Below are 25277 nucleotides of genomic sequence, written 5' to 3' on the forward strand. Positions count from 1 at the left end.
GCCGCCGTGGGGTGGAGGCGGTGGGGGCGCCGCGTCGGCGGGCCCGGTTGCCGGGGGAGCGGGGCGGGGCGGGCGGCGCTGAGCCGAGGGGGCCGGCGGCGGCCGCCTCCGCCCCGCTCGGGGCGCTGGCGCAGGCCGGGTCGCAGGCCCGCGTGTACAGACTGGCGGCGGGGCGCGGTTTTGTTCCGCAGAGCTGAGCCAGGTTCCGCTGGGAGGAAGGAGATGAAGTTCGGCTGCCTTTCCTTCCGGCAGCCCTACGCCGGACTGGTTTTGAACGGAGTCAAAACGGTGGAGACGCGCTGGCGGCCCGTGCTGGCAGCCTACGAGAAGCGCAGCGTGGCCGTGCACATCGCCCTGCGGGACTGGGAGGACGCGGCGTGGAGGGCGATCCTTCTGGACAGGGTCGGCCTGACCCCGCCGCAGCTCCGACAGCTACTGGACGACGGGGAGAAATTTGGCCGAGGAGTCGTCGCGGGTAGGTGTTCCCGAACGGGCTTTTCCTCTCGCGACACGCGCCCCGCGGACGCCACGCGCGCGCCGCCTCGCGCGTGGCGGCGTTGAAGGCCGGCCCGGCGGCGACGGGGCCGAGCTGTGCCGGGGGGCTGGGCCTCGGGCAGCACCTCTCGCTCCCGCCGAGCTCCTGGAAGGCAGCTGTAGGTAAAACTTGGCCTTTCCCAGGGCGTGGAAGGGCGCGCTGCGAGGCCTCCCCGGCCTGCGGGATGGGGCGTTTCGGGCAGGCCTCGCCGTACGTGGGACCGCTCTGGGTTGTTGAGGTTGCCCCGAACCTCCTCCTCGGGGCCCTCGGCGAAGGGGAAAGGCGCAGGAGGAGAACCAGAACGGCTCGGGGCTGCTTACCTGTTAACCTTGGCCTGCGGAGCCTGCTTGAAGAGAAAAACAGGAGTACTAAGCCCAAAATACTGTATGAGGACCCTTGTTAGAACACCTTCAGAGCTCTCCTGAAGGTTTTCGGTGCTACAACTCTAAAGCCTGTACAAGAAGTAAAGCTGATTAGTGCCAGCTCGTCATATGGTAAGATAGTATACAGTAGATTGGATAGTTTCATCCTATTAAATATGCCAGTTCCACGTTTTTGCATTTTGAGCTTACGAACTCGTGCTGAAACCATTTTACGATACGCAAGTAGTCAAGTGAAGTCGTCATATTGTATGGCTTTGCACGTCATATTAGAGTACTATAGAAATAAATCCCATTTCAGTCCTACAAACACTACTAGTGCTACAAATCATCAGATATTCTTTTGTTATTTCTGTAACACGGTTAGGATAGCGGTGTTTCTTTGCCTGTATTGTGCTGAAATATAACGTAAGTAGCTGTACTGTATAAACTTACAAAGTTTATATGCAACACTCGTTTTGTACTTTTTCTTGAGGTTGTCAATTTGCTTTTCATACCGTCTATCCTGCATTCTTATTTGAATGTTTTTAGCTATTCCTGCAAAAGAAATTACTTCTGTTGCATATAGCAGAAAATTTTTCCAGTTCTATAGCACTGAAAATTGTTAGGTACTAAATAATATTAATACCAAGATTCACAACCTTGGCATAAATTGCATGTTCAACTGTGGAGAAGCTATAAAAGCGTCTTTGATCTTTAATTTGTTAACATTAAAGAATACAGAAATTCTCTCTCGTGACATTCAGTAAAGTAAATTCTACAAAAACAAAAAGGGAGCCAGAGAGCAGGAACATCCATATAGGTTAAAGATTTTAAAATGTAATAAAATGTCTTGATATGTGCAGACAGTTTTATTTTTCAAGAACCTGTTTCAAGGCCAAACGTAGCTCATGAGTTTTCAGTAGCAGCTCTCAAAGATGCAGATGACTTTTGACAGAATTATATCTCATTGACTTGTAAATCTTATAACTTTATGCTTCAGCTGTTCTTCACCTACTTTCAGTCATATAGGCTACCTTCTGCAGTAATTGACACTTGTTTGAGGTGTGCCTATTTGATACTGTGTTCTTCTGGTAACATAAATTAGCTGGTTTGTATGTAGTTTGGGAGGGTTACTGTTGGAAAATATTTTCTAGGAGGTCAACCAGCCAACCAGATTTTTTCATTTTATAACACAGGATTAATTGACATTGGAGAGACATCCCTGTATCCAGAAAATTTACCTCCTGAAGAGGTTTTGGAGCTGGAAAACAAAGCTGTCCTCTGTAATCTAGAGCAGAAATACTTGACTGTTGTTTCAAATCCACGATGGCTGCTGGAACCAATTCCTGCCAGAGGGAGCAGAGGTATATGGCAGGTGGACATCCCTGAAGAATTGATTCCTCCAGAATCATAGGAGTTGCCCCCTGCTATATTTTTTCCTTTCTGAATGCAAACTTGTGATTCACCAGTCAGCATCTTGAATGCAAGTGAATTATTTAGGATTCCTTTCCAAAGGTAATTGTCTGAAATAATAAATATATTTGTAGAACAACTGTTTTGAGACAAAATAATGAAGATCTCATTCTTACGACCATTACCGGAAGATAGTTATGATTTTACTAAATCATAATAAATGTGACTTTTTAATACATGGGTGATGTATTTTATGCGAATTTAAAATGCGAGTAAATACAGGCATTTTATAAGTGATGTACCTATATGTGATTATACAAGGAAAAAAGTCATAGGATCCTTGAAAAAACTGAATGATGGATCCTTGAAAAAACTGAATGATAATGGAGAGCAAGCTGTCACCAGTAATACATTTATGTGTTTCACAGCCCATTCGTACATGTGTGGCATCACTGGGAAGGAAAGCATTTGAGATAAAGCTAGTCCTATGGGCTTCTCAAGTGGAGGCAGAAATTGACAGGATGGTGTTTGTGCATAGGCTGTCATGAATGTGCTGTAAATATAAAATTTCCAGGAAAGACCACATTTTTCTCATGCACGGATTGGGTACACTGCATGTGCATATGATGGCAGGGAGCAGCCTGCAGTATGTGGCTCTGGGAACTGATAGTAAGCCTTTGTAGAAAGGCCTTTGTCAGGAAGAAGGTGCTTGTACAAAATAACTATTATAACTTTTTTCTCATTTAAGATAGGAAATATTCATTTTTAAAATGTTAAAAAGACAAGTGTGAGGAGTAAGTGGTCCTCAGCTGACCTTAATTAGGTGTTTTTAAGGCAATACCTAGATACAAGAGTGAAGCCAGCTTTCCCACATGAAACAGAATAATAATAACATAGTGCTATTTACTTCCAGGTGAAATTCTGTTTCACCTCTTAGTTCTAAAAGCATATCTTTTAAGAATACTTTAAAAAAAGCGTAATTTGATCTCCCAAATCGGTTGGAACCTAATCCCATTACTGAAGTCAGTAGCTTTACTGTTGATTCCATTAGGCGAGAGGTTTGACCTGTAGTCATGTTACGCAGGTGGCTACAATGGAAAGGAAGGAAATGGTTTCAGTGCTTGAAATTTGATTTCAAAGATTGCTCACCAGCAAAGTAACCTAGAATAGTAGTGTCTTTTTCAAGATATTTGATACAATATGATAATTTCTAAATCCCTTTCCCTTTATTTATTTATTTTTAACAAGCATAGACCTTTTGATCAATGAAAATGAATGAGACCAATCTCTTTTGGTTTTGGTCTGTTGATTTTATAGTTCTCTTATCTTAGGACCTGATTTAGAACATCTTTCAGTGATCAGCTTGGACTACGTAGCACTGCATGTTTACCATGAACTTATGAACTTGTAATCTTATTTCTTATGATAGTTAACATAAATCACTGTAAAGTGTGGACCGTCTTCCACAGCATGTGTTACGAGTCTGCTATAACACAAAAAATGTAATCCGCTGTACTGTGAAAAGGAAGGGGATCATGAAGTAGCATTTGGTATAAATACTTCAGTTAAACCCCGGTCTCTAAACTAAGCCTTAGTAAATGCTTTTATCGGAGGTTATTACTTCAATAACAGAAGAATGGATTCTCCCCTGCCCTCCACAGCAGAGCCTTGGCTCTATAACACTGCTATATGACAAGAAGAGTTCCAGTACTTCTAAGCTCTTTATACCTTGGCACACCCTCTGGAGAACTCTTACCCTAGTCTTACTCTCTACTGATAAGAATTTAAGCTTGATTGTTACGAAAAATCTTTAAATTGCTTGTAGATCAGTTGTTTCTACTTAAATAGTTTTTGATTGCTGAAACACAAATTCAACCTGAGATTCCATTGTATAAATAGGACAGGACAATTAGGAAATATTTATTTTTTATTCAGATGGTTTAATTGCATATTTGTTAGGCTTTATGCCCTTGGCATATGCAACTTAAAAAAATAGCTATTTATCTATGATATCCCATGTATTCAGTAGTTTTGGGTCCAACTCCTTTGCCTACAGGTGCACTATTTGAAGTACAGTTGCAATTAGGGCAATGATGGTATGTTGGGCTTCGATGGTGAGATGACCTTGACATAGAAATAGCAGAGGCTGCTGCAATCATAGGCATTGAAAACCATGGGTTACAAAAGGGAAGCAGACTAGCCCAGTGAGCCTGCATAGCTGATAAATCTGGATACATGGATGGAAAGGCAGGAAGTCCCATAACAGGTCTAAAAGGACTGTTTGGTACAGGCGGTATAACATGGTATAGTGAAGTAGCAGATGTAGTTGTAGTGGAATCAGTATCCTGGATGCCAACTCGAGTGTGGCTGCTGTGCTGTGGTAAATGGAAAGGGGCCAGCTGACTTAACTCATCCCTGTCTTCTGCTACAGCAGGGTCTGACAGGCTCAGTGAAGTTGTATGTGAGGACGCATAACCACTTTTGATTCGGGTAGTTGCTTTAGCAAGTCCCTTTGTAATTGTGGACTTCCTTGGTGCAGGTACCTGGGTGTTCTCCTTTGGAGCTGCTGTGAACAGATTGTTCTCCTCTGCAGAAGCAGTTCCTAAAGCAGGTTGAACATCAGGGCTTCTTCCTTCGCTTCTCAGGTGGTTTTCATTAAAATCTTGATTCAGTGAGAATGCAGCTGGTGGTTTATTTTTTATGCCAACTCTTCGCTTGCACCTTATTAGCAAGTGGGGATAACCTCTCTTAAAATTTGGGTTATAATAGAACTGTAACTAAAAAAGGCAAATGGGAAGAATTAATTGCCAACACTTCCAGATTCAAAAACACAAAGGTATGATAACTAAGAATTTTAATCACAAAAGACAAACATTGATATTAAAAAGGGATATCAGGGGCATTTTAAACCTCAGCTTTAGGCTGAATAAAATTTTAAGATACAGTTCTGTTAAGTAATAACTACCCCTGGGTTTTAGCTGTTTTGGAGTGTAGGATTTTCAAAAGCATAAAAACTGATTTAGAAACCTAAATGCCACTAATTTTCAGCAAAAGTAGAGAATGAATGCTTAGGTAGTAGTATGATGCTGATGTGTATCTTCTCAGCAAATGCCAGAAGAAAGACATTTTAGATCTGGTACAACAAAATACGCGATAACAAAAAAAAAATCATGATCATGATCAGAAAACCTCTTTTACATGTATTCAAAGTAATCAGAAATAACCTGAATTTATTTTAGCATCATTTTTACTACTCAGAAATCTTACCTCATAAATTCATGAAAATACCTGAGAAATGAGTTAAAATCAGAACATTTACTAACATCCTCATCTCCTAAATCATAAGGACTTTTTTTTTTGTACATAGGAAATACACCACACTAGAATATTCTAAGTTATTTCACGTTTGGAGAAACTGACATACCTTGCTAAAAGCAGAAGCTGCTGTTTCTTCTGCTAGAAATTCAGCAAGTGAGGCAGATCTTTGAAAATCCTGTCGCATTTTGCTAAATCCATAAAGGTTAAGCTGACGAATGAAACTTTTCATGCAGTCAGTTTCAAAAATTCTCAGAGGTCCTCTCCTTTCTAGCACCTCCTTTTTGAAGAACTCTTCATCAATCACTACACAGTTCCCATCATCATCCCACCAAATTGACTTAAACTGATCACTTTCAACAATTTTCCAGAGTTTCTTTGGAAAGGTGAGGAATGAAAAATCATTGGCTTTGGCGGAGCTATCCTCAGAAAGATTAAGACGTGGTCTTTTTGCCCAGGGTCCATCACTCAAAGTCTGAAAAGCATTTTCTTCTATTACAGATCTTAAGGCAGAATCGCAAGCTGCTGTTTTATCATGTACCGGACTGACAGAAGAAATTGAGATTACAGAATCAACTAGTTTATCCCGAACAGAAACACAGGATGTTTCTGCTAGAGAGAGGTCCATTTCAGATTCTTTTTTCTTGCTTTGACTAAATTTTTCAGATGTAGCCATTTGCACTACTTCATGCTGCTAGACAGCAAGATAAAATAAAACGATGCTAGCTTACTGTGAATTTCAATAGAGAATTCTACAACATCATAATGATACCATTGTTGTCTTGCCATGACATCATAAAATAGCAGGGTTTCCTAGCAAAATGAAGCAGTAACAAAAATTGCTGAATTGAAGTTGTTGTTTTCAATTTATAGAGCTACAGATTTTTTTGACTCAATAGTCAAAGAGTAAATAAAACTTAATTTGAATTTAACATATAATGATAGGACAGTGCTGTATTCAATTGAGTCTAGTAGTGGGTCCACAATACGGACATTTGTGGTGTTAGGAAGAGTGACACATTCAGTCCTGAAGTTTTCCAGCAAATGCAGAAGTGTTTGTACGGTCTTTACTTAACGTCATGTAGACGCTAACTGTAAAGAAACATGATCCAAAGCGTTTAAGCTACCTAAACTGTTGGTTCACGAAAATGCAAAGTGCAGCTGCAGTTACACTAGAGTATCAGGCATCTGCTATTTGCAAGAAGCATATGCCAGGAAAAGAGTAAGGTAGTCTAAAAAGCAGTGAAAGGCTTGGAAAGAAGGAGGAAGAGGAGAATTCATCCAATCATCCACTTTTTCAAGTGGTAAAGAAACATATAACAAAACCAGGATGACAAATTCTGCAGGAAAAGCAGAAAGAAGAAAGAAATGAAAGCTAATAGACAAGGACTTGACGTTTACCTCCCTCCTAGGGACAGGAGGTATGCCTTTTCACTACAGTAATGCAACGCCTCAGTAAATAGAATCCTTTTCATTGCTGCTTTAGAGCAGAAGATGTAATGATTGTCACTTCCTAGCACAAGATGCGATTCAGGGCTAACCTGTTAGCAGAAATGAGCTAGAGGTACAGTAACTGACAAGAAGCAACACTGAACCGCCTCTATTTCCCACCATTATATGCTCTCTAGGGAAGAAAAGCTATAGGCCATCCACTTTCCAAAGCAAGGAGGAAGGTAGCAAATATCTCAACTAGTAGTATTAATTACAAGATAGACTGTTCTTTGCTATGTAATTTAAGGAACAGTCTAGTTTGAAATTCAGGAGACAGCAATGAAAGTGAAAGGCAACTCCAGATTTGCCAGACCATCCTCCTGCCAGGCTCAGCAAGTAGAAGATGCTCTTGCTTAACACACTCGCATGTTTTTAGGCCTCCAATAGCCACTCCCCAGCCTCAGTGGATAATCTGTTCTTGAGATACAGCACAAGAGAGTATTGCCATAGATAAAGATAGGAAACTTTAAGAAGTGGTAATGCAGTATATATTTCAAATATCAAGAAGCTAATGCAGTGTATATTTCAAAGACTAATTACTCCAAAGCATTAGGAGTCAAAGAAAATCTGTCAAAGCATATCTTTCTTCAGATGAGAAAATGCTATATCAACAGGGACCAGTTCATATTTTTAAACTGTTTAATCATTTATACTGAACCTATCTAACAAGAAATCTGGTAATTAATACCAAGTTATGATATTTATACCAGCTAACAGCTGTAAAACTTTTAACTAATTGCTTCTGGCACAGATTACACACATCGTACAAGAAGAAACAGTTTATTAAACAGCTGAAACAATAGGAGAATGGTGTATGTGTTGCTTAAGGGAAGTTAGAACATGAAGCTTGAAAAGCAACGCTTAGCCCCCTCCCAGCCCCCCCCAGTGCAAAAGTTGAAATATTTACATAATAATTTACATAGCTAACTCAAAAAAATAATGTAAGCTGTTATACATTCTATTTCAAGAAAAAGCTTTCAAGTCTTGCCTGAGAAGCGCAACACTCCTGTGCCTCTGTAGTTAAGATAATGATTGTGGCTGAACAGGAAAAAAAAGTGAAGAGATACTACACTAACACATACCCACAGAACTCGAAACTTGAAAATCAAGTGTACATTTAAGACCTGAAAGACATCTGCAATAGCATAGGCATTTCATACAGGCTTTTTAAAAAAATACTTTTACACAATATTTATACTGTACAGACTAGACTTTTAAACAGAATATATTACACTGCTAAAATGTTCATATAAATACTATACAGCCAAGTGTGTAATCAATCCATTGGGAAGGTTCACAAATTAGACAGCCATTTCTCTCTACGGGGAACTGTCACAATGCTCAGAAAACTTGAGGAACAATGAGTCTCACCTGCCAGAGACTATGTTACAAAACCAGAAGTCTTCAACACTCTGTTCAGTACAAACGATGTCCCCATCTCTGGATTAGCATTTTTAAGATTAATGATTTCATGGGATACGTTTTTGTATGAAGTTTGTTTCCATCTGTGAACCTTACTGGAACTAGTGTTCCCACTCTGATTTGCTTCCATACAATTTTACACAGACATGTAAAGCTCTCAAATTATATTAAAAATCTCCGATTTCTATAATACAAGCCACTGATTCACAAATACCTACTTTAAGTAATCAGGACAAGGCATGAGATGAAATACATTTGTCTGCTGATTCCCAGTTCCAGTGAAATAAGCTGTTGTCATCTTAGTCTGGCATATCAATGTTTAACTTGGGAGGTGGAATCACGTATTTTCCAGGACTCTGTGTAATGACCACTCCAGTCTTTTTTCGGAACATTGGTGCAATTTTTGGTGGTTCTGGAACTGGTGTTTCTTCTGCTTCCTCATTATCCTCATGATGAAGATCATAGGAAATATTTCCATATTCTCGTAAGAATGGGAAAATTTCAAGCAGAAACTGACAGAAGTCTTTTCGAATTCCAAACCACCCTTAAAAAAAAAAAAAATCCAGAATGGAATTAAATTTTAACTAAATAATCAGACTAAGCAGTCCTCTATTTTAAGTTCTCATGTAGCTTAATTTCTTTCATATTAACAGCTACAAAATTTCTGCTAGCGTTGCTTTTCAGTGTGTTGCTTATACCTGTAGTATAATAGCATTGCAGTTCAGATTATGATGTGAAATAATAGATCGCAGCTACACTGCAACAGCAAGAATCCATTCAATTTCGCGTTAAGTAGTGCCAGGTCATGTCAGTACATAGAAAGAACACAAGAGGCCTTACATCTCCCCAGCAAACGAAGGTCACATGAACGGACATTTAATGCCAGCTTTCGTTTGATATGCAGAGGATACAACAGCAGAAAGGATGTGATGGCACAGGCTTCACAGATTAGTACTGAGTGCACTCAGCATTCCACAAGTATTTGTGGTGTTAGCTAAATATGATGTGATGACAGAAGTACATCATCTTTGATATTAGCTGTACTACGTACATAAAAGCCATTTGACGCCAAGTGTCTCTGTGTGTCTGGGTTTTAAGGAAATGGTACTGGCGATTCAGTAGATGGCACTCTTCTATTAACCAAAGGGCAGCGTTAAAAGGAACAGCCTGCCCACTGAGTCAAATCGTTCACAGTGACCAAAGCCAAGGTATTAAGCATTTCCCAGGGAAGATCCCATTCGACATCTTTTTGCAGAGATTACACTTGATGATCAACTGGTGTATCTCATGTAACACTTCAAGATAACACGGAGATAAGGCTTTCCAAAAGACCATATGGACTCCAAATTATCAACAGCATTCAAATTTTTATTAAAATCACCAATACTAGTTTTCCATACAAGAACAGTATAAATGTGAACAGAACGTGTGAAGATAAGCTTACTTATAATCTAAAAAAGAGAAGTTCTTAATATACTTCACAATTAGACCAAAACCAAAGTGAATTTATAAAACAAAAACCACAGCTGCTTGCTTTCAACTCTGAAAGGTCGGAATAAATTTTATTGCCTTGTCAACAACCAACAGTAACTACAGCGTGGACAGGACGAGCAACTCATCTGCACTGGTTCAATAACGCTAGAAGCTTGAAAGTGTTTACACCCCTTCTGGCAATGCTTTTGGGGGTGGCGGGGAGGGGTCTGGGGAGCGTGTGAAGAATGCAGGCCTAGTAAATCTCTACCTGACCACCTAGGCACATGAAGGTACAACTAAGCAGCACAGAGCACTGTTTGGCTAAAGAGGAAACAAAATACCAGTTTAGCCTACTAGGACAAGTCCTAGTTATAAATGGTAGCTGCTACACTATTTTCAGAACCCAGAGCAGAAAGATCCAGTCATGCCCCCTAAGCGTGAACTCCACAGAACTAAGGAAGCATAAAAGGCTGAGCTACAAGCAAAATCCCATTGGGAATGCTTGAGTCCAAGTAGAAAACTAGCTCTTATATCAATAAAAAGAAGAGATACTATGAACACTGAAAGCATTAAAATTATCTCAGCAGAACAGTAACAGATGCATCTGTCTAGTAATTCTTTTATGAGAAAAATATACCAAAAACAACACTTTAGGGAAAAATAAATCTTAATAAAAATACATTTGAGTCCTGAGTTTCCATCTGAGGGTGATGCAATTTTAGCCAGAAACGATAAGAAATACTTACAGTGATTTCCTCCTTTTTGTCCAAATGTTGTTGCCATTAAAGTTATCAGTGAAAGCCAAAGAGGGACAAATATGGGTATAAAAGAGAAAGAATTATGCCCATCCAGCCTGTGCACTAGTAAAATCTATTGGGGAAGGAAAAAGAATTATACAATGTCAGTTTTGTTGCAATATCGAGCTCCAAGCTTCTTAAAATCTATGCTGATCTCAGCTCTTTAACTTTACACGTTTGTGAAGAATGGCCTTCACAGAAACATGAAGTTACATGAAGTTCCAATACCTGAAGTATATTTTACTCAAAAAGCTGTTTGAAAAAAAAAAAAAAACCCACAATCCACAACAAACACACCCAAAGAATTCCTGGGTTTTCTTCATATTTGCTGTTAAGATTTTATTCCAAAACAAAAAGCAATATCTTCAATTTAGCAAGTTCAAAAAGAGACAGAGCAACATCCATCACCCACTGAAAAAGAACAAGATACATAAAACTTGTACTTCTGCTTACCTCAAAGGTGAGAAGTGGAACTACAATTGTCATCCAGCTGACAGCCATTGTTATGTGTGTCCTTCTTTGTTCAGCAATCACATCCATTGAGCGCAAGAACAGAACAGACCATACGATGTAATAGAGCACTACTAGACACAGAAAGGACATCAAGATCCACAAAGGAACGCAAACAACCTGAAGAAGAAAAAGAAAGTTGACTCCTTTTTCCCCCCCCCAGTGATACATTTTAACAATTTTGTTTGTTTGTTTTTATTAAGCAAGTCCACATATTAAGTCTAAATGAGAAAAAATGAGGAAAAAACGTAATTTAAGTGTAATGCTCTATAACTAGTATCACCTCTAACAGAAAGGCTTCACAAATCACATGCACTGTTACAAGCCATATAACTCTTCTGGCCTGCTTGGTGAGCTCGTAAACCCTGACAAGCTGAAACAATTCAAGGTTTTGTCAACATACTTCAACTTGAATAAAACTTCTGTGATTTTGAGTGGGCTTTTTCAGTACTTGAAATTGAATTTAGCAAGTATCTTCTACACTGGACACCTGACTTGAAGCAGCTTAAGTGAGATCCTTTTCCTAATTTTTAGGAAAACGAAAAGGACAGTCACAACCATGCCAGATTACCAGCTTCATAGTAGTTTACAAAAACCTAGACACAGAAGTAGGGCTTTTGTATTGTAAAGCCACTTGGAAAGTAGATCTCAGCATATTTTGACACTAACTACTTGCATAGTAAGTGGATTTACATGCATGCTAATGCAATAAATCAGTTATTTACCATGCGCTATTTGCCCAACACACTCCCTGACTCAACAATCATTTTTCTGGCTGGTTTTCTGTTCCAATTGGAAACTCCTTTAGGATTTTTTTCAAAAATGATTAGAGATTAATTGCAGTTGTTGGCACACCTCTCTCCCCCTGAAGAGTGAAACGCTATGCTCTTTCACCCAAAGAGCAATCTCCAATTTCCATGACTCCTGAATCAAATGCTAGACCTTCAGCGAAGGATTATTAAATGAGCAAAAATGGGATCAAGACCCTGTTCATATGTTAATTGTTCCCTATAGTCAATATCTGTATTAAATTCATCATTTATAAACAAAGTTAAGAAAAACACTTTTTACGTACAAGCCACGGCCATCTGATGATCTCGTCTAATCTGAGTGCAATGAATATGAACTGCAGAATATTGACTGAACACAAGATTTCCAGCTAGAAAGAGAAGAGAGAGAGTTCACTCTTAGCATTATAAATCTATTTACCAGATAGCCAAAGAATCTGTCAAAGGACTTTTCTGATTCCATACCTACGGTTTCAATATAGAACATTATTTGCATTTATATTAGACATTATTAAGCATGCCTAAATTTGGGAGGCTCTGATCCCAATACTGTTAACGTGGAGAGGTAGCTGTCTCGAGGAAAGTCCTTCCTTGTCCTTAGTGGGTGATTCTGAGCACTTACCCTCTCTCTAGTTACTACGCAGATATCCAAAATTAAGATAAGCATGGAAAATTTCCCTTCTTGCTGTGCACAGTAGCCAAAATAAAGAGATTCGAGAAATGTAGACTGGAAAAAAAATTTTAGTATCTAGCATAGAAATAAAAAAGCCAAAGTGATTAAAAAATAAATAAAAAACCAGAAGCCAAGAACCTAGAATCAAATTACAAACTATTTTCTTCAGATATGAAAGTTACATTTAAATTAACAAGTAAGAAAAAGTTATTTAATTAGCAATGTTTGTCTTTACTTTAAAAATCTCTCTTTTAGTAGTTGCAGTAATATACTAAACACTTCTCTTAGGTGATGAAAATTAACATGGATTTAACTAGGAGCACAACAGTCCAAGTGTCAGAGCTCTAACTCAGGGAAAAAAAAATACATATACTAATGAAATTCAACATCCAAACTCAATCATTTAATGGTATCAATGAGAGCATCTTTAAATTATGCTGAAGACATTTAGTTTATTAGGCAATATGCAAAAGCAATAGCTTTTATAAAAATATTAATGAAGGCCTTTCATGTGTCCTATTACCACTATCACAATTAACTCTAAATTATACTGAAAAAATAAGTTTGTGATTAGCTGAGAGAAAGCCAAATAATGAAATACCATCAAACTTACAAAGATTCCGTTTCTAAGTTTATGGGCCAACCTCAGCTGGGTAGGAATTTCAAAGATCAAGCAGAAAATTATCCTCTGAAAGGACTAACTGAAGCCCTTAAGTTAAATACTTTTTCTATTTTAAATTAAAATGTAGGTATGTATGACATCTTTGAAATGTAATATTTCTCAGAAGTCAGAAACTAGATGCTCCTTTACACCAACTTATATATGACTGCAGAATATATTCTCTTGGTTAAATGCCTTTGAAGTTTGTAGTACAGGGAGTAAAAAAAAAAAAAAAAAAAAAAAAACAAAAAACAGGTGTCAGACATTTGCATACCTCAGACTCTGGACCTAAGTTTTCATGATCAAAGTACAGATAACTTTAAAAGAGATGGGAAGGCTGGATTTAGAATATTTTGGTACCACTGGCTTTCTCAAAAGAACAGAACACCACAGAAAACACTCAAACAGAAAATCAACCAACTAGAAAAGTGCAGGAATGAAAGGGGTGGGGGAAATCAGAGGATGGATTGTTGTAAAGAGTTTTTATAATTAAGTTAACATTTGAGGTATATATGGCAAGAGCATACATGTTTAGAGTGACTAGGTTCAAAATTTAATGAATTCAATATGCTTTAAAAAATGGTGCTTTCTTGATTATAAAAATAATATAACAAACAAAAGAAAGCTTCTTCTGAGCTCACCATGATATATACAAGAACCCACCATATAGTGGTCACCTAATCAGTTTCAGAATAGGCACAAGCAGATAAAATATTTTCAAATGAAATATTTATAAAAACCATGATACTACTCAACAACTACTCTTTAAATTACTCATGCCAACAATGAATATCCTGGATTAAAAACAGTCACTTCTTATGTTGTTAGCAAATGAAAGGGAAACAGTGAAATCCTCCCAAAGCAAGAATTGAACAGCACAGAAGATGACGACAAAATAGTGGAAAAAAAATGACTTGGCAGTTCAGCTGTATAACTTATTTTCTTCAGGAGATAGCCGTTGCCTTTTAGAGGTGACTAGATTCAAATTTTTTCTGCCAATCCTTATTAGTTAACAGCTGTGCAGTCATCCTGCAAATCAACTGGTAAGTAATCAAGCATCTAATGGAAAACAACTACTTTCACACATATTTTACTTTAAGAATTTTACATTTAAGAACAGTTCTACAGAACTCTGCAAAATGAAATTCTATTTGTAAGTATTTCTAAATCAACAGTTTAAGGCATCAGCTTATACCAGCCATCCTGAGAATCACTTACTAAAATTTCTTCTCTCTCGCATAGACAATAAACTCAGTATATGCTAACATTAAAGAAAACATCCCTTTGAAATGAAAATCTGATATTCAAATGAAGCATTAAATTGACATAGGGGTAAGTTTCTGAAAATAGGCCAAAATTCCTATTAAAAAAATGCTAAGCTTATCGCAAAATGTTACTAGGGCTGCCACACCCTCATATTGCTGGGAATTTATTGCTCAAACTGAAAACAGCTAGTTAGAGAGGAAAGGAGGTAGAGAATAGAAAGTTACTGTTTTGCTCCTACCAACAGCATTCCCAGACTAAAAGTCAAGTATGCAGACTCTGGGAAAGTGAAAGTTTTTCGACCCTGACTATCTAGGGTTCTGCAAGTTCGCTTCCGCCTAGGGACAGTGCTTAGTATCTGTGGAATTTTCCTCAGTATTTTTAGTTTGTAAGTGTTCGCTATTAGTCCATATTGTAGAGTTTGTAGTGCGTTTTTAAACACATTCAAAAATAAAAAGGCATGTTTAAAACATGCTGCAATTTGGCAACTGCAAAAAGTAGAAAAGTTTAGAAAAAAAACTATTTCCAATCCCATTAATCCCAATTCATCGTATAGTATAGTCATCCATACTACGCATTAGTTGAGAGGTGAGCTCTCAACACAACAAATAGTCTTGCATTGTCCCAGTTCTTATACCTAACAAATGAGGCATTACCTCCAGAGATCTGTCATGTCGGAATCCCCACACACAAGCTGCAACTGACACTGGAGATACAAAGAACAACGGCATGAAGACCAGAAGCCAAAAATGCGTTCCTCTTTCGATCCTGTCACACACCAGAACTTCAAACATCAGTAGTAGCAGGTGGATGCCTACTGCAATTAACATAGCTTTGAACTCCACACATGTTTCTCCTTCTGCTCTAAAGAGAGGTTAAGAAAGCATTCAATTTACTTGTCAGTAAGGAAGCATGCTATCATGCAAACATCTTAAGACATTGCTCACTGTTCTAAGTTTCTAAGTTTCAGAAATTAACCTGTTTTCTAATAACCATACACTTTTGGCCTAACTAGCTACAACTAAAATACAGTGCTGATAAAATAACAGTATTTCCTGCCTATTAAGCTGTATGTACATTTAAAGTATTTCTTCCCAGAGAGAAAGGCCAAAAGGATTTTTGCAAGCTGAAAATTTTCTAAAGATTCCATTGCTGTGCAGCTAAATCATAATTTCTGTGTTACTACCTAGGCTCTCAGATACCATGCAGACTGCCAGGAAGTAAGCCAAGACTACATCTATCTGCTTGGTTCCTGTCCCGGCCTTCATTGAATCAAAGTTTTGTGCAGAACGTCTTTATTTACATAAATCAGCACATTACAACTGAATATCATCTGTTACTAAAAAGGAAAATACCTTTAAAGTGACAGCACACACAGAGAAACCACACTTTTTCCTACACAAGCAGAACCAATACTAGAGGAGTGAACAAGGCAGTTTCTTGGGCAACGCAAATCTGAACTGCACCATAGAATGTATATATGAGATCCATGTGCAACTTTTCATTCAATATTCACCACATGGAAAAAACACGTGCCATTTATTACATATAAGATGGTGGGGATTTTTTCCTAGCACGTTCAAATTCAGAACCAATTATCATATTATTCACACCCCCCCCCCAAACGTCAGCATTGTTGATTTAAACATCTGAAAATTATTGCACCCTAGACTGGCAATTAAAAGACGGCTGTTACACAACTTTGACGGAAGTGAAATAGAAATTACAGAATTTGTTCCCATAAGCATTTTACTTGACAAACATTACACATTTGAATATATTAGTACATTAAACTACTTCAATATTTCTTATAAGACTGCTGCTGAAGTCTGAAAATTCTCTATGTTCACTGCATGTTCAAGAATCACTGAATATTCATCCATATGTTCACTGAGGTTATATGAACATCAAGGAGGGGAAAAAAAAAAAAATCTTCGGGCTGATCTGTAAATTTTGGGATGCTGATTTAGAAAATAATCCAGATAAGCATGCTACATTCCTAATGTGTATGAAAATTCAATATAGCTATACTAAAGCAAAGTATTTTAAACCTTGTAACAGAAAGGTGCAGGCAGTCACTCCATAGAAGTCTTAAGCTCCCAAAAACAATATTGCTGAAGCTTGCAATAAACTTGAGAACAGGATGAAAAATCCATAGCTGCATGAAACTATGTCTGTATATGCTATAGGTTACAGTAATTATTTTAAATAGCATCCAAAAGGGTCGCTCTTAACATACTATTTACATGTTTTTCAAAACCTATTTATGAGTTTGATTCAGTATGAAAACACATTATGTTCCTTCTGTTTTGGGAAATAAATACCCTCAACTTACCGATACTGTGGGTTTCGGGCCCATACTCCTGTTCCCACTGAGGCACCAACAATCACCATTAGCTTCCACAGCCATATTGGAGCAAATACAGCCCAGTAACTCCACTGAATTTTGTCATCCAGACGTAGAGAGAGCAACACAGAAAAAAGCAGCAGACAGGCATAAATAAGAAATTTGCTATTAAAAGAAAAGAAAAAAATGGAGTCAGAAGTTAAGACAGACAATTTGACATGAACCTTTCAGAGAACAAAAGAAAAAAAAAAATCAGCCACAACTATAATTTAAGGACACTGCTAAACAGAAAATGCACGTCTCAAAAGTTCTTTGCAAATAGTCAAATAAGTTCTGAAGAGTCAAATATTCCACCATAAATTAGCATATGTCACCTCTCCCACTTACAAAATCATTGCTTCAAGGGAACACATCAAAAGCATTCTTGCATGACAGACTTAATGAATGGACTTCTAAAAATAGTTCCCTCCCACAAGGATCCAGTTAGGAGCTGTAGTATTAGAGACTCAGAAATTCTGAGACACATTTCTGGAAAATGAGTTCTTATGTACAAATTAATGAGGTAAGTTAAAAATAGCATAGATTAATTTTATAAATTAATTTTGAACGTCTACAATTGACTACAGATGAAAAATTAACTGCTACATATCTTGACATGGCAGGTGCTACAGAGGTCACTAGCTTTTTATACTCACTTAAAGCAAAAGCAACATTATAGGGGAAAAAAAACAAACTTTCAATGAAGTTACTGATTATGCAGTGAAATTACTTTCTAACTAGAATACTGAGGATAGGTTTTAAATATATAAGATAGTTATTTTGGTACATTTTATAAACTAGACAATCTCAGAATGAATACATATTTTTGGAATACTTGAGAACAACAGCACAACAATTGTTTGTACCACCCAAAGTCAGGCAAAATAATTATACAGTACATGACTTCCTCACACTACAGGAAGGAAAACGTCATTCACACTTAAAGGGCCCTTCACCTGAGGATCACAGAGTGCTTTACAAAACACATAATTAAGTTAACATGCTTGATACCTCAAGGTAGGACACCCTTCACAGCAGCAAAGAGATTCATGAAGTTTTTTAGGCTATTCATACATTTCCAAAAGTTAATATTTTTGTAATTTGTAAGCTGCCCTTCAGTAAATACACAAGTAAATCACCATAGGGCAGCACTGAGTGTTCCAGTGAACACCAAAACACTTGAGTATTGCAGTTGTGCAGAGAATTAAATCTTGCTCATTCATCACTTTGACTGCATCCAAGTAAGCTGCAAATATCACATACCAGTAACAAAACTTTATAAGCTTCTAGAACTTTTCTTCTTACTTTTTCATTTCCTCCAACAAGGCATAGCATACATATTTCAACTGTTTATTTCAACCTCTCTGCAACAACACACTTCCTGAAGCACTTGTTGTTCTTCAGTTTGTCTAGACAACTGATTGAAAGCAGCTTTTTGAGAGTGCGATTACGATCATGGAAGGCCTCTTTCACAAGCAAGATTTTCCAGGACTTCCAGCATTCCATGCCATCCTGCACAACTTAGAGGATTTAATTCTGCACTCTTAAAATACTTTACAACAGTAGAACTAGTAAAATTTAACTCACTCTCTCAGCTTCTTTAAAACTTGTATACATTTGTAAACGCTTGGCATGAGAGCAGATGATCAGGCTGTGGTGACGGCTATCTTAGTACTTTTTTTTTTTTTTTTTTTTTTTAAAGGGAGCCACGAGCCCAGCATAAAGGATTGCCATCAATAATTTTCCATGCCTAGGCTAGGATTGTTAAACGCAACACTTTCATGGCCGCAAAAAATGAGCCTTTACCCTATGCTAAATGTCTGTGCTAAAGTAAAAAGCAACCGTACTTTCTAGTTTAAAACTTGGTATCTGAAATCATCAAGCTGACACACTTAAAAAAAACAAAAAGAATAATTCGGGAAAATACATATAGAAGATGCTTGCAACTCTTCAGCATTATTTAGGAAAAACCTCTCCTTTTTCAAGTAAAAGTCTGCCACCTTTCTGGATGGCAGGTTTTTCTCTCAAACACGAGGTTCCTGACTAAATAAGTATAACCAGGGTGAGATCGACAGCCTGAAATTCGGCCTGGACACCAGATGACTAAACCCCGCGTGCGCAGCGGCGGTGACAAAGAGGCGGCCGAGGGACCCAGCCCCGCGCCTCCGGGCAGGCGGAGCGGAGCCGCAGCGCCCGCAGCCCTCGCCCCCTCCGGAGAGCCCCGCGCGCTCCGACGGCGGCGGCCCGAGCCCGGCGGGCGCCGGGCAGGCGGGCAGCGGAGCCAGGCCCGGCCCGGCCGGCCAGCGCCCCCCCGGCGAGCGGCAGAGCCGGCCACCGCGCCGCGGCTCCGGGCGGCGAGGGTCGCGCCGGCCGGGAGGGCCGCGCCCGCCGTTGCCGCAGCCCCCGGCAGCCTCAGGCCCGCCGCGGAGCGAGGCTCCCCTCTGAGCCCGCCGCGGCCCGGCCTCACCTGGGGTTGAAGTCCTGGAACAAGCCCCGCAGGTTCATGGCGGCTCCACCTTCCCCTCAGCCGCTCTACAAGGCGCGCATGGCGCAGCCCCGCCGCCGCCGCCAGAGACGGGCCTCCTCGCCGCCGCCGCCGCCGCCGGAACCGGGCAGCGCCGCCCGCTCCGCGCATGCGCGCCGCCCGCAGCGCCCCTCGCGCAGCCTTCCCTCTGCCGGGAAACGCCTGCCCCCCTCCTGCCCGGCCTCGCGGGTCGGCACCGCGCATGCTCGCGCCGGCGCAGGCGCACTGCGCGAAAGGCCGGCCTGAGGCGGCGGTGCGCGCGGGCCCAGCTGCTGAGGGCGCCGCGGCGGCTGCGCGGGATTGCGCGGTGGGAGGCGGTGCGGGCGCGGAGGGGCGCCGGGGCCCCACGCCGGGCAGCCCGGAAGCGTTGCGACAGTGCGTGGTTGGTACTTCGTTTTTAGCGAAAGGTGTTACCATCCGTTGCCGATTGAAAAACACTTCAAAGACACGTTAAAAAAAAAAACAAAAAGAAAAATCAGTTAACTTGGTATATGGTGTTTTAGGGAGGCGGTTGTGGTCTTTCTGAGCTTATGTTTAAAGCCTTTGTGATGGGCCATTGCAATTCTGCCCCCTTTACTGGAAAAAAAGAGCATACAAGGCATCCAGCTTTATGGTAAAAAAAAAAGCAGTGTTTCTGTACTTTCTTGACTCCCGCTTGTGTTTAGTTTGCGCCTTGGAAAGCCTGTGGGCCGTTGCTGGCCGCTCAGGTCCGGACCCGCGTCAAGGGGCTCGCCGCAGAGGCGTGCGGCAGCATCCGCTCCTTGACCCCCCGGTCGCCTCGAGAACATTCCTCTTAGGGTCTGCTATTTCCTTTTAGATTTGTGATTGGATTTCACAGGTTGAGCGCAGAGCGTGGTTATTTAAAACACACGGCTGTAGACAATCTCTTCCGAGTTTGTTCAAAATGCAGTGTTTGTTACCCATTCACTTGTGCTTTAGCTCACACCGGAGTAAGCTTATGTTGTCTTGTGTTCAGGTGTTAACAGTTTAAGTCCTGGTCGACCGCTCCCTGAGTGGTGAGTGAAGCCGGGCCCTAAGGGTCTGGAGGCAGGTCTTCTCTGTGATTCTGCCAGGTGATTTCTGGTGCAGTTTGTGACTTGGCAGCTGTCAAAGCATTTTTATAGCATGAAATCATATATTAACTGGACAGATATGTCATGAGTGTCTGGTTGTCTTCAGATACCTTCCCACTGAGTGACAGTGGTATTTAGCCATCATTGTGTTGAACAAGCTAGTCTTGCATTAAAATGAAGTATGAGCAAATGCTGCTGGAAGAGAAGGTACCACAGAAAGTAAGAAGGAAGGAGATGCAGGAAGTGATTTTGGAGGTAGGTATGCTACCTGCATTGGGCTTAGCTCCTGGGTGGTAGGAGTAGTGGTAGCTATAGACAAGTCTTGGGCACATTTTCATCTTTGCACTCTCATCAGAGTAATGCCTAGCGATGTGCCCCTCTCAAATCACCCTTTCCTCAGGTGATACTTGTTTGCGTATTCATATTGGAAACATTCATTTTACTATACATGTCCTACTGCTTTTCAGGACTCTTCCTCTCTGTTGTCTACATGTAATGCTTATTTAAATTTATCTCCAGGAAAATTTCTAGGAAACCTCTAAGTGTTATTTCAGAGGTAGAGGAAAGAGGTTGACTTCTGAGGTTTTTGAGCACTACCCAGCAAGTTGCTTGAAGAACTGAAAAAAGTTGTTATCTGCTATTTGCCCTTATGTCCTGAACCATGGACTGTATATGTGCCCAGTGGAGTACAAGAGTAACATGGAGAAGAGGGCAGTTTATTGCCAGTGTTCTTTTCAGCTGCATTGTTATCGGTAGCTCCCTTCTGTGGACGTGGTTTCAAGAGCTTTGTTATGGCTTATTACTGGAGAACAGTTGCTTCTGTAATACGTTTCCTTGTTACTGCAGATAGGAATCAATGTGTACAGCGGGGGTGAAAAAAGCAAATTGAGTTTAAAAAAAAAAAGTGGAAGGAGTCCATTCTAAAAAGGTTGAGAACTACTGTCATTGTATATTCTGGAGTTAGATCTTTTAAATTTTCCTGCATCAGAATAAATGTTGAAAACCGTTAAGAAAAAAAGCTTCAAAGGTGATTAAATATTCAGGGAAAAAAATATCGTAAGGACTTGAGTCTATTCCAAAGATGCTGAGATCGCTTCATTGTGTTATGTAAGTACCTTCATGAACAGAAAATATGAGGTACTAAGAAGCTCTTCAATCTAGGCAGGAAAGACATAACAAGACTCAAGACTGAGAACTTAAGCTAAACAAATTCTGGTTAGAAAGGAGTGTTGTTTTGGTTTTGTTTTGTGTGGTTCCCCTCCCCCCCCCAAGTAATTAGCTGTTGGGAACAAATGACCCAGAGAAACAGGAGATTTTTCATTTCTTTAAATGATGTCTGGATGCTTTTCTGGAAGATGTATTCCGTGATTAATCAAGTCAATGGGCTTGACAGTAACATGGGTTATGAAAGTATATAGCAGATCAGAATAGATTATATGATGACTCTTTATCAGGATAGATTATCTGATGATTCTTTCTGAATTTAAAATCCTTCTCCTTACTAATTAAGATTACATTGCAAATGAAATACTAATAAAAGAGAAATTAAATCTCGAGCTCTAGCTTCTGCAGGAAGCTGAAGAAAGAAATGGAAAGTAAATGATCTAAGTCTTCATCCAGTGCTAACAGGACAGCTAATTCATACCAGCTAGGAATCTAGGCCTATGTGCAATGTGATGATTTATTAAAAGCCAGAACTACATATAGCACTTGAAAGCATTCGTCGGCTAATACTAATCTACTCAAAGATGTGCTTCATCTGGAAATATTCACTGGCAAATTGTAGACGCTATTTTATCCTTGTTGGCAACAACACAAATACATGACAGGCTTCCACACCAGGAGGCCTAGCTTTCTGCATAATATATTCAACTCTGATAAGGCAAGGGTATGTCAAAGGGTATGAGAATGCAAGGACATGTCAGTGCAAATAATGGCAGTGGGGAGGATGTGTTAGAAGACTGGTCAGCAATCAAGATGAGAGAGTATAAGTGTAAAAATGTAACAGAAGAAAGAACAGGATGATCTCCACAGACTGATGAGGTGAAGAGTGTCAGTATGGTAGGACCTGTGGGCAAGGCAGTACACCATTTTCTAAGGAACCAAAGAACTACCAGGACTGTCCCAGTAGTGATCTAAATCAAAAGATTTAAAAAATTGAAAATTAGAGCTTTGTTCTTCATTGTACTTTTCCAGAAGTTGAGCCTTGCTGGTTTGGAAAAGAGAACAATTATAGCATAATATATTTATTCAGATAAAATATATCTACTGCAACACATAAAGAAGCTACCAGACAAGACATTACCTGTGGGCATTATCTTCAGCCAGATGCAATCATAAAACAAAGGCAAAATAATATTAACTAGAAATTATCTCAACTCGAGAACTGTTAATAATTTAGAAGTTTAATAAAACAGCATGCTGATCCTAAGAATATTCATGAAGGGCTGTAGGAGTAAATCAAGAAAGATTTCTTCTGCAGTTATAACATTTGGCTGACTGCCCAGGCAGTAAATAGTTCCCACAAAGGATAAAGAACTAGAAAAGAAATCCTGAGCTACAGAAAACATGATAGAGAGAAAGCTTTAAAAAAGAAAGGTAACTATAGAGAAGGAAAACAGCTCTTTTGGATCCAGCCTATGGGTGCTCCAGCTGAGAAAAGCTCCACTCACTTCGTGTGCTTTTTCCCTAAAGAAACTTATAGCAAGTTTAATCCTCTCTAAGATGGCAAACTTCTCCCCTTCTTTCCTCCCGAGGAAAGTTTAAGATCTGACTGCTTAGCAGCTGCTTTCAGATCTGACAAACACGCTGGGTGACATTTTTCTGTCTGTAAAATACCAGTGTTCTCCCAGCAAGCAACAGAGCCAGGCTCAGTGGGGGAGCAGCAGGCGCAGGAGCGATGGCAGAGGGCAGAGCGCTGTCTGCCAGGAGGGTAACACAGGCTAGACTGCGATGGAGAGGAAGCCTATGGGCCCCAGTAGGATATGGGGGGGCCTGGCAGTCTCTGGAGTCTGCATGACCCTCTGGTACATCTCCAGGGATGTGAACAGCAACCGTGTCTGAGCATGGCTGCGCTGCTGCCAAGCCTAGGGCTCACAGGTGCTGCCAGTCCGGGGCAGTTGCGCCCTGGGGAATCACTGCTTTGCACTGCCCTGCCAAAAGTCTGGCAGCGGGCAACTGTAAGCAGTTTATCTACAAACTTTTAGCCAAATGAAGTATGTTTGTTTCCTCCTGCTTGACTGGTAAGTTGCTCTAAGTGGCTTCTAACTAACTCCTGCGGTCTTCTAAAAAACTTGTTTTATTTGCAGCTGGGAAGTTTATATTATAAAGTATGGTAACTCCCGGTCTGCAGAACTGCCATGGAATTTTAGATGCAAAGGACGTGGCGCGAAGCAGTTTGTGATGTGGCTGGTGCAGGATACGTGCTCATTTCAGTTCTGCCTTCTAAAAACTAAGACCAAAATGATGCAGATGGCAGTGGTGTCAAGGCAGTGGGCTCTGGTGTCATCTCCATTCAACAGTTCATCCTCTGGCAAATCTAATAGCGTAGAAATAAAAGTGATTTATCTTCCTTATCTCAGCAATTCAGCCACATCTTCCCAAAGCCATGCAAAAGTTGATAGTGCTGTGAAAAAAACCCTGATAGTTTATAGTAACATCTGTATTAAAGTAGTGAGAAAACAACAGCAATGTTCCCTGCCCTCAGACAAGCCAAAAATAGTATTTTTTTTAATTATTCTAACTTGATTCCTCATATTTTATCATGACCTGTTTGCCCTTTTTTAGGCTGGTAGGAGATATGATATTTAAAAAAAGAGACATTTTTTGTCTCTTTATGGTTATATCCTATTTTTTCCCTTAAATTGTGCATTGGAGCTGTGACTTGCAGATAACAACATGAAACTCTTACTATATTGTTAGCTATGATAAAATAAAATTCCTATTAAAAAATTTAAAAATTCCTATTAAAAATTCCTATTAAATTCATGACTAAATTCACGTGAAAGATACCATTGCACTTGAAACAGTGATTCATGTAAGCACTAATTTGTCTGCCTGAAAACCACATTTTTCTTCTGTTTTCTGTGTACCAGCATATTTCCCCACAAACATAGATATATTAACCATTAACACCTGTATTTGCATAGCCGTACTAGTCTTGGTTACACCAGCAGCCTTTCCCGCACAACAAATGAAAAGTCACTGTGTCACAGAAGCGCATAGGAAATACCAGCTATGGCATTATTCCTGTGCAAACACATCCACTTGTATGACGGTGTGCTCTATCAGGGTTCAATGCCTGGCATGGTCAAGCCCAGAATTAGAGGGCTGTCAGCTTGAAAGGCTCAGTTGAACCCAGCTGCCAAAAGATTAAGGAGGAGGACTTACTCCATATGGATTCTGTAACTTCACAGCAGTTCCTTTAAGTTCACTTGGAAACGGCTGAGAAAGGTGCAAATCATGGGACACCTGTATTTTTGGGTGTGGGGGGGGACATACATGAGAACGCGTTTCTAGACAGCGAAGCAGCCGTAGGTGTGGTCGCTGAAGGATGCAGTAGTGTAGTTGCACAAGAATCACCTTCTGTGAT

General features: G+C 40.0%; 3 protein-coding genes across 6 annotated transcripts; 1 reads left to right on the top strand and 2 right to left on the bottom strand.

The window, feature by feature from the left end:
* Positions 1-60: 60 nt before the first annotated feature.
* EOLA2 (endothelium and lymphocyte associated ASCH domain 2) lies at positions 61-10850 on the top strand. 4 transcript variants are annotated; one of them, XR_011143572.1, is made up of 4 exons: positions 61-475; positions 2094-2412; positions 4850-4955; positions 6127-6247. XR_011143572.1 is itself a non-coding variant. In XM_068957713.1 (2 exons), exons 1-2 carry the CDS (start codon positions 223-225, stop codon positions 2309-2311), a joined length of 471 nt encoding a protein of 156 aa, XP_068813814.1. In that variant the 5' UTR covers positions 61-222; the 3' UTR covers positions 2312-2548. The 4 variants fall into 4 exon arrangements, 1 of the variants encoding a protein (XP_068813814.1); XR_011143571.1 differs by lacking the exon at positions 6127-6247 and having other exon boundaries at positions 4850-4986; XR_011143570.1 differs by lacking the exon at positions 4850-4955 and having other exon boundaries at positions 62-475; positions 6127-10850.
* Positions 4225-6301, bottom strand: LOC104142204 (heat shock transcription factor, Y-linked). The gene is made up of 2 exons (XM_009672033.2): positions 5735-6301; positions 4225-5087 (listed from the first exon to the last, which is right to left on the bottom strand). The coding sequence occupies exons 1-2, from the start codon at positions 6299-6301 to the stop codon at positions 4311-4313; spliced, it is 1344 nt and encodes a 447-aa protein (XP_009670328.2). The 3' UTR covers positions 4225-4310.
* TMEM185A (transmembrane protein 185A) lies at positions 7588-19745 on the bottom strand. Its single transcript, XM_068957711.1, has 7 exons — positions 19557-19745; positions 17039-17215; positions 15360-15567; positions 12394-12477; positions 11262-11438; positions 10758-10881; positions 7588-9082 (listed from the first exon to the last, which is right to left on the bottom strand). Exons 1-7 carry the CDS (start codon positions 19592-19594, stop codon positions 8838-8840), a joined length of 1053 nt encoding a protein of 350 aa, XP_068813812.1. The 5' UTR covers positions 19595-19745; the 3' UTR covers positions 7588-8837.
* Between the last annotated feature and the right edge of the window lie 5532 nt (positions 19746-25277).

Source organism: Struthio camelus, chromosome 11 (genome assembly GCF_040807025.1).
Source record: "Struthio camelus isolate bStrCam1 chromosome 11, bStrCam1.hap1, whole genome shotgun sequence".
Taxonomy (NCBI): Eukaryota; Metazoa; Chordata; class Aves; order Struthioniformes; family Struthionidae; genus Struthio; species Struthio camelus.

Bases quoted from the DNA above. Each gene is read 5' to 3' on its own strand.
- EOLA2 (XM_068957713.1), top strand. From the start codon at position 223: ATGAAGTTCGGCTGCCTTTCCTTCCGGCAGCCCTACGCCGGACTGGTT. The intron at 476-2,093 runs GTAGGTGTTCCC...TTTATAACACAG, and splicing joins TGGCCGAGGAGTCGTCGCGG to GATTAATTGACATTGGAGAG.
- LOC104142204 (XM_009672033.2), bottom strand. From the start codon at position 6,301: ATGGCTACATCTGAAAAATTTAGTCAAAGCAAGAAAAAAGAATCTGAA. The intron at 5,088-5,734 runs GTATGTCAGTTT...TGCCTTTTTTAG, and splicing joins CAGCTTCTGCTTTTAGCAAG to TTACAGTTCTATTATAACCC.
- TMEM185A (XM_068957711.1), bottom strand. From the start codon at position 19,594: ATGAACCTGCGGGGCTTGTTCCAGGACTTCAACCCCAG. The intron at 15,568-17,038 runs GTAAGTTGAGGG...ACCTCTCTTTAG, and splicing joins GCCCGAAACCCACAGTATCG to AGCAGAAGGAGAAACATGTG. The intron at 12,478-15,359 runs GTAATGCCTCAT...TTCTCTTTCTAG, and splicing joins GACATGACAGATCTCTGGAG to CTGGAAATCTTGTGTTCAGT.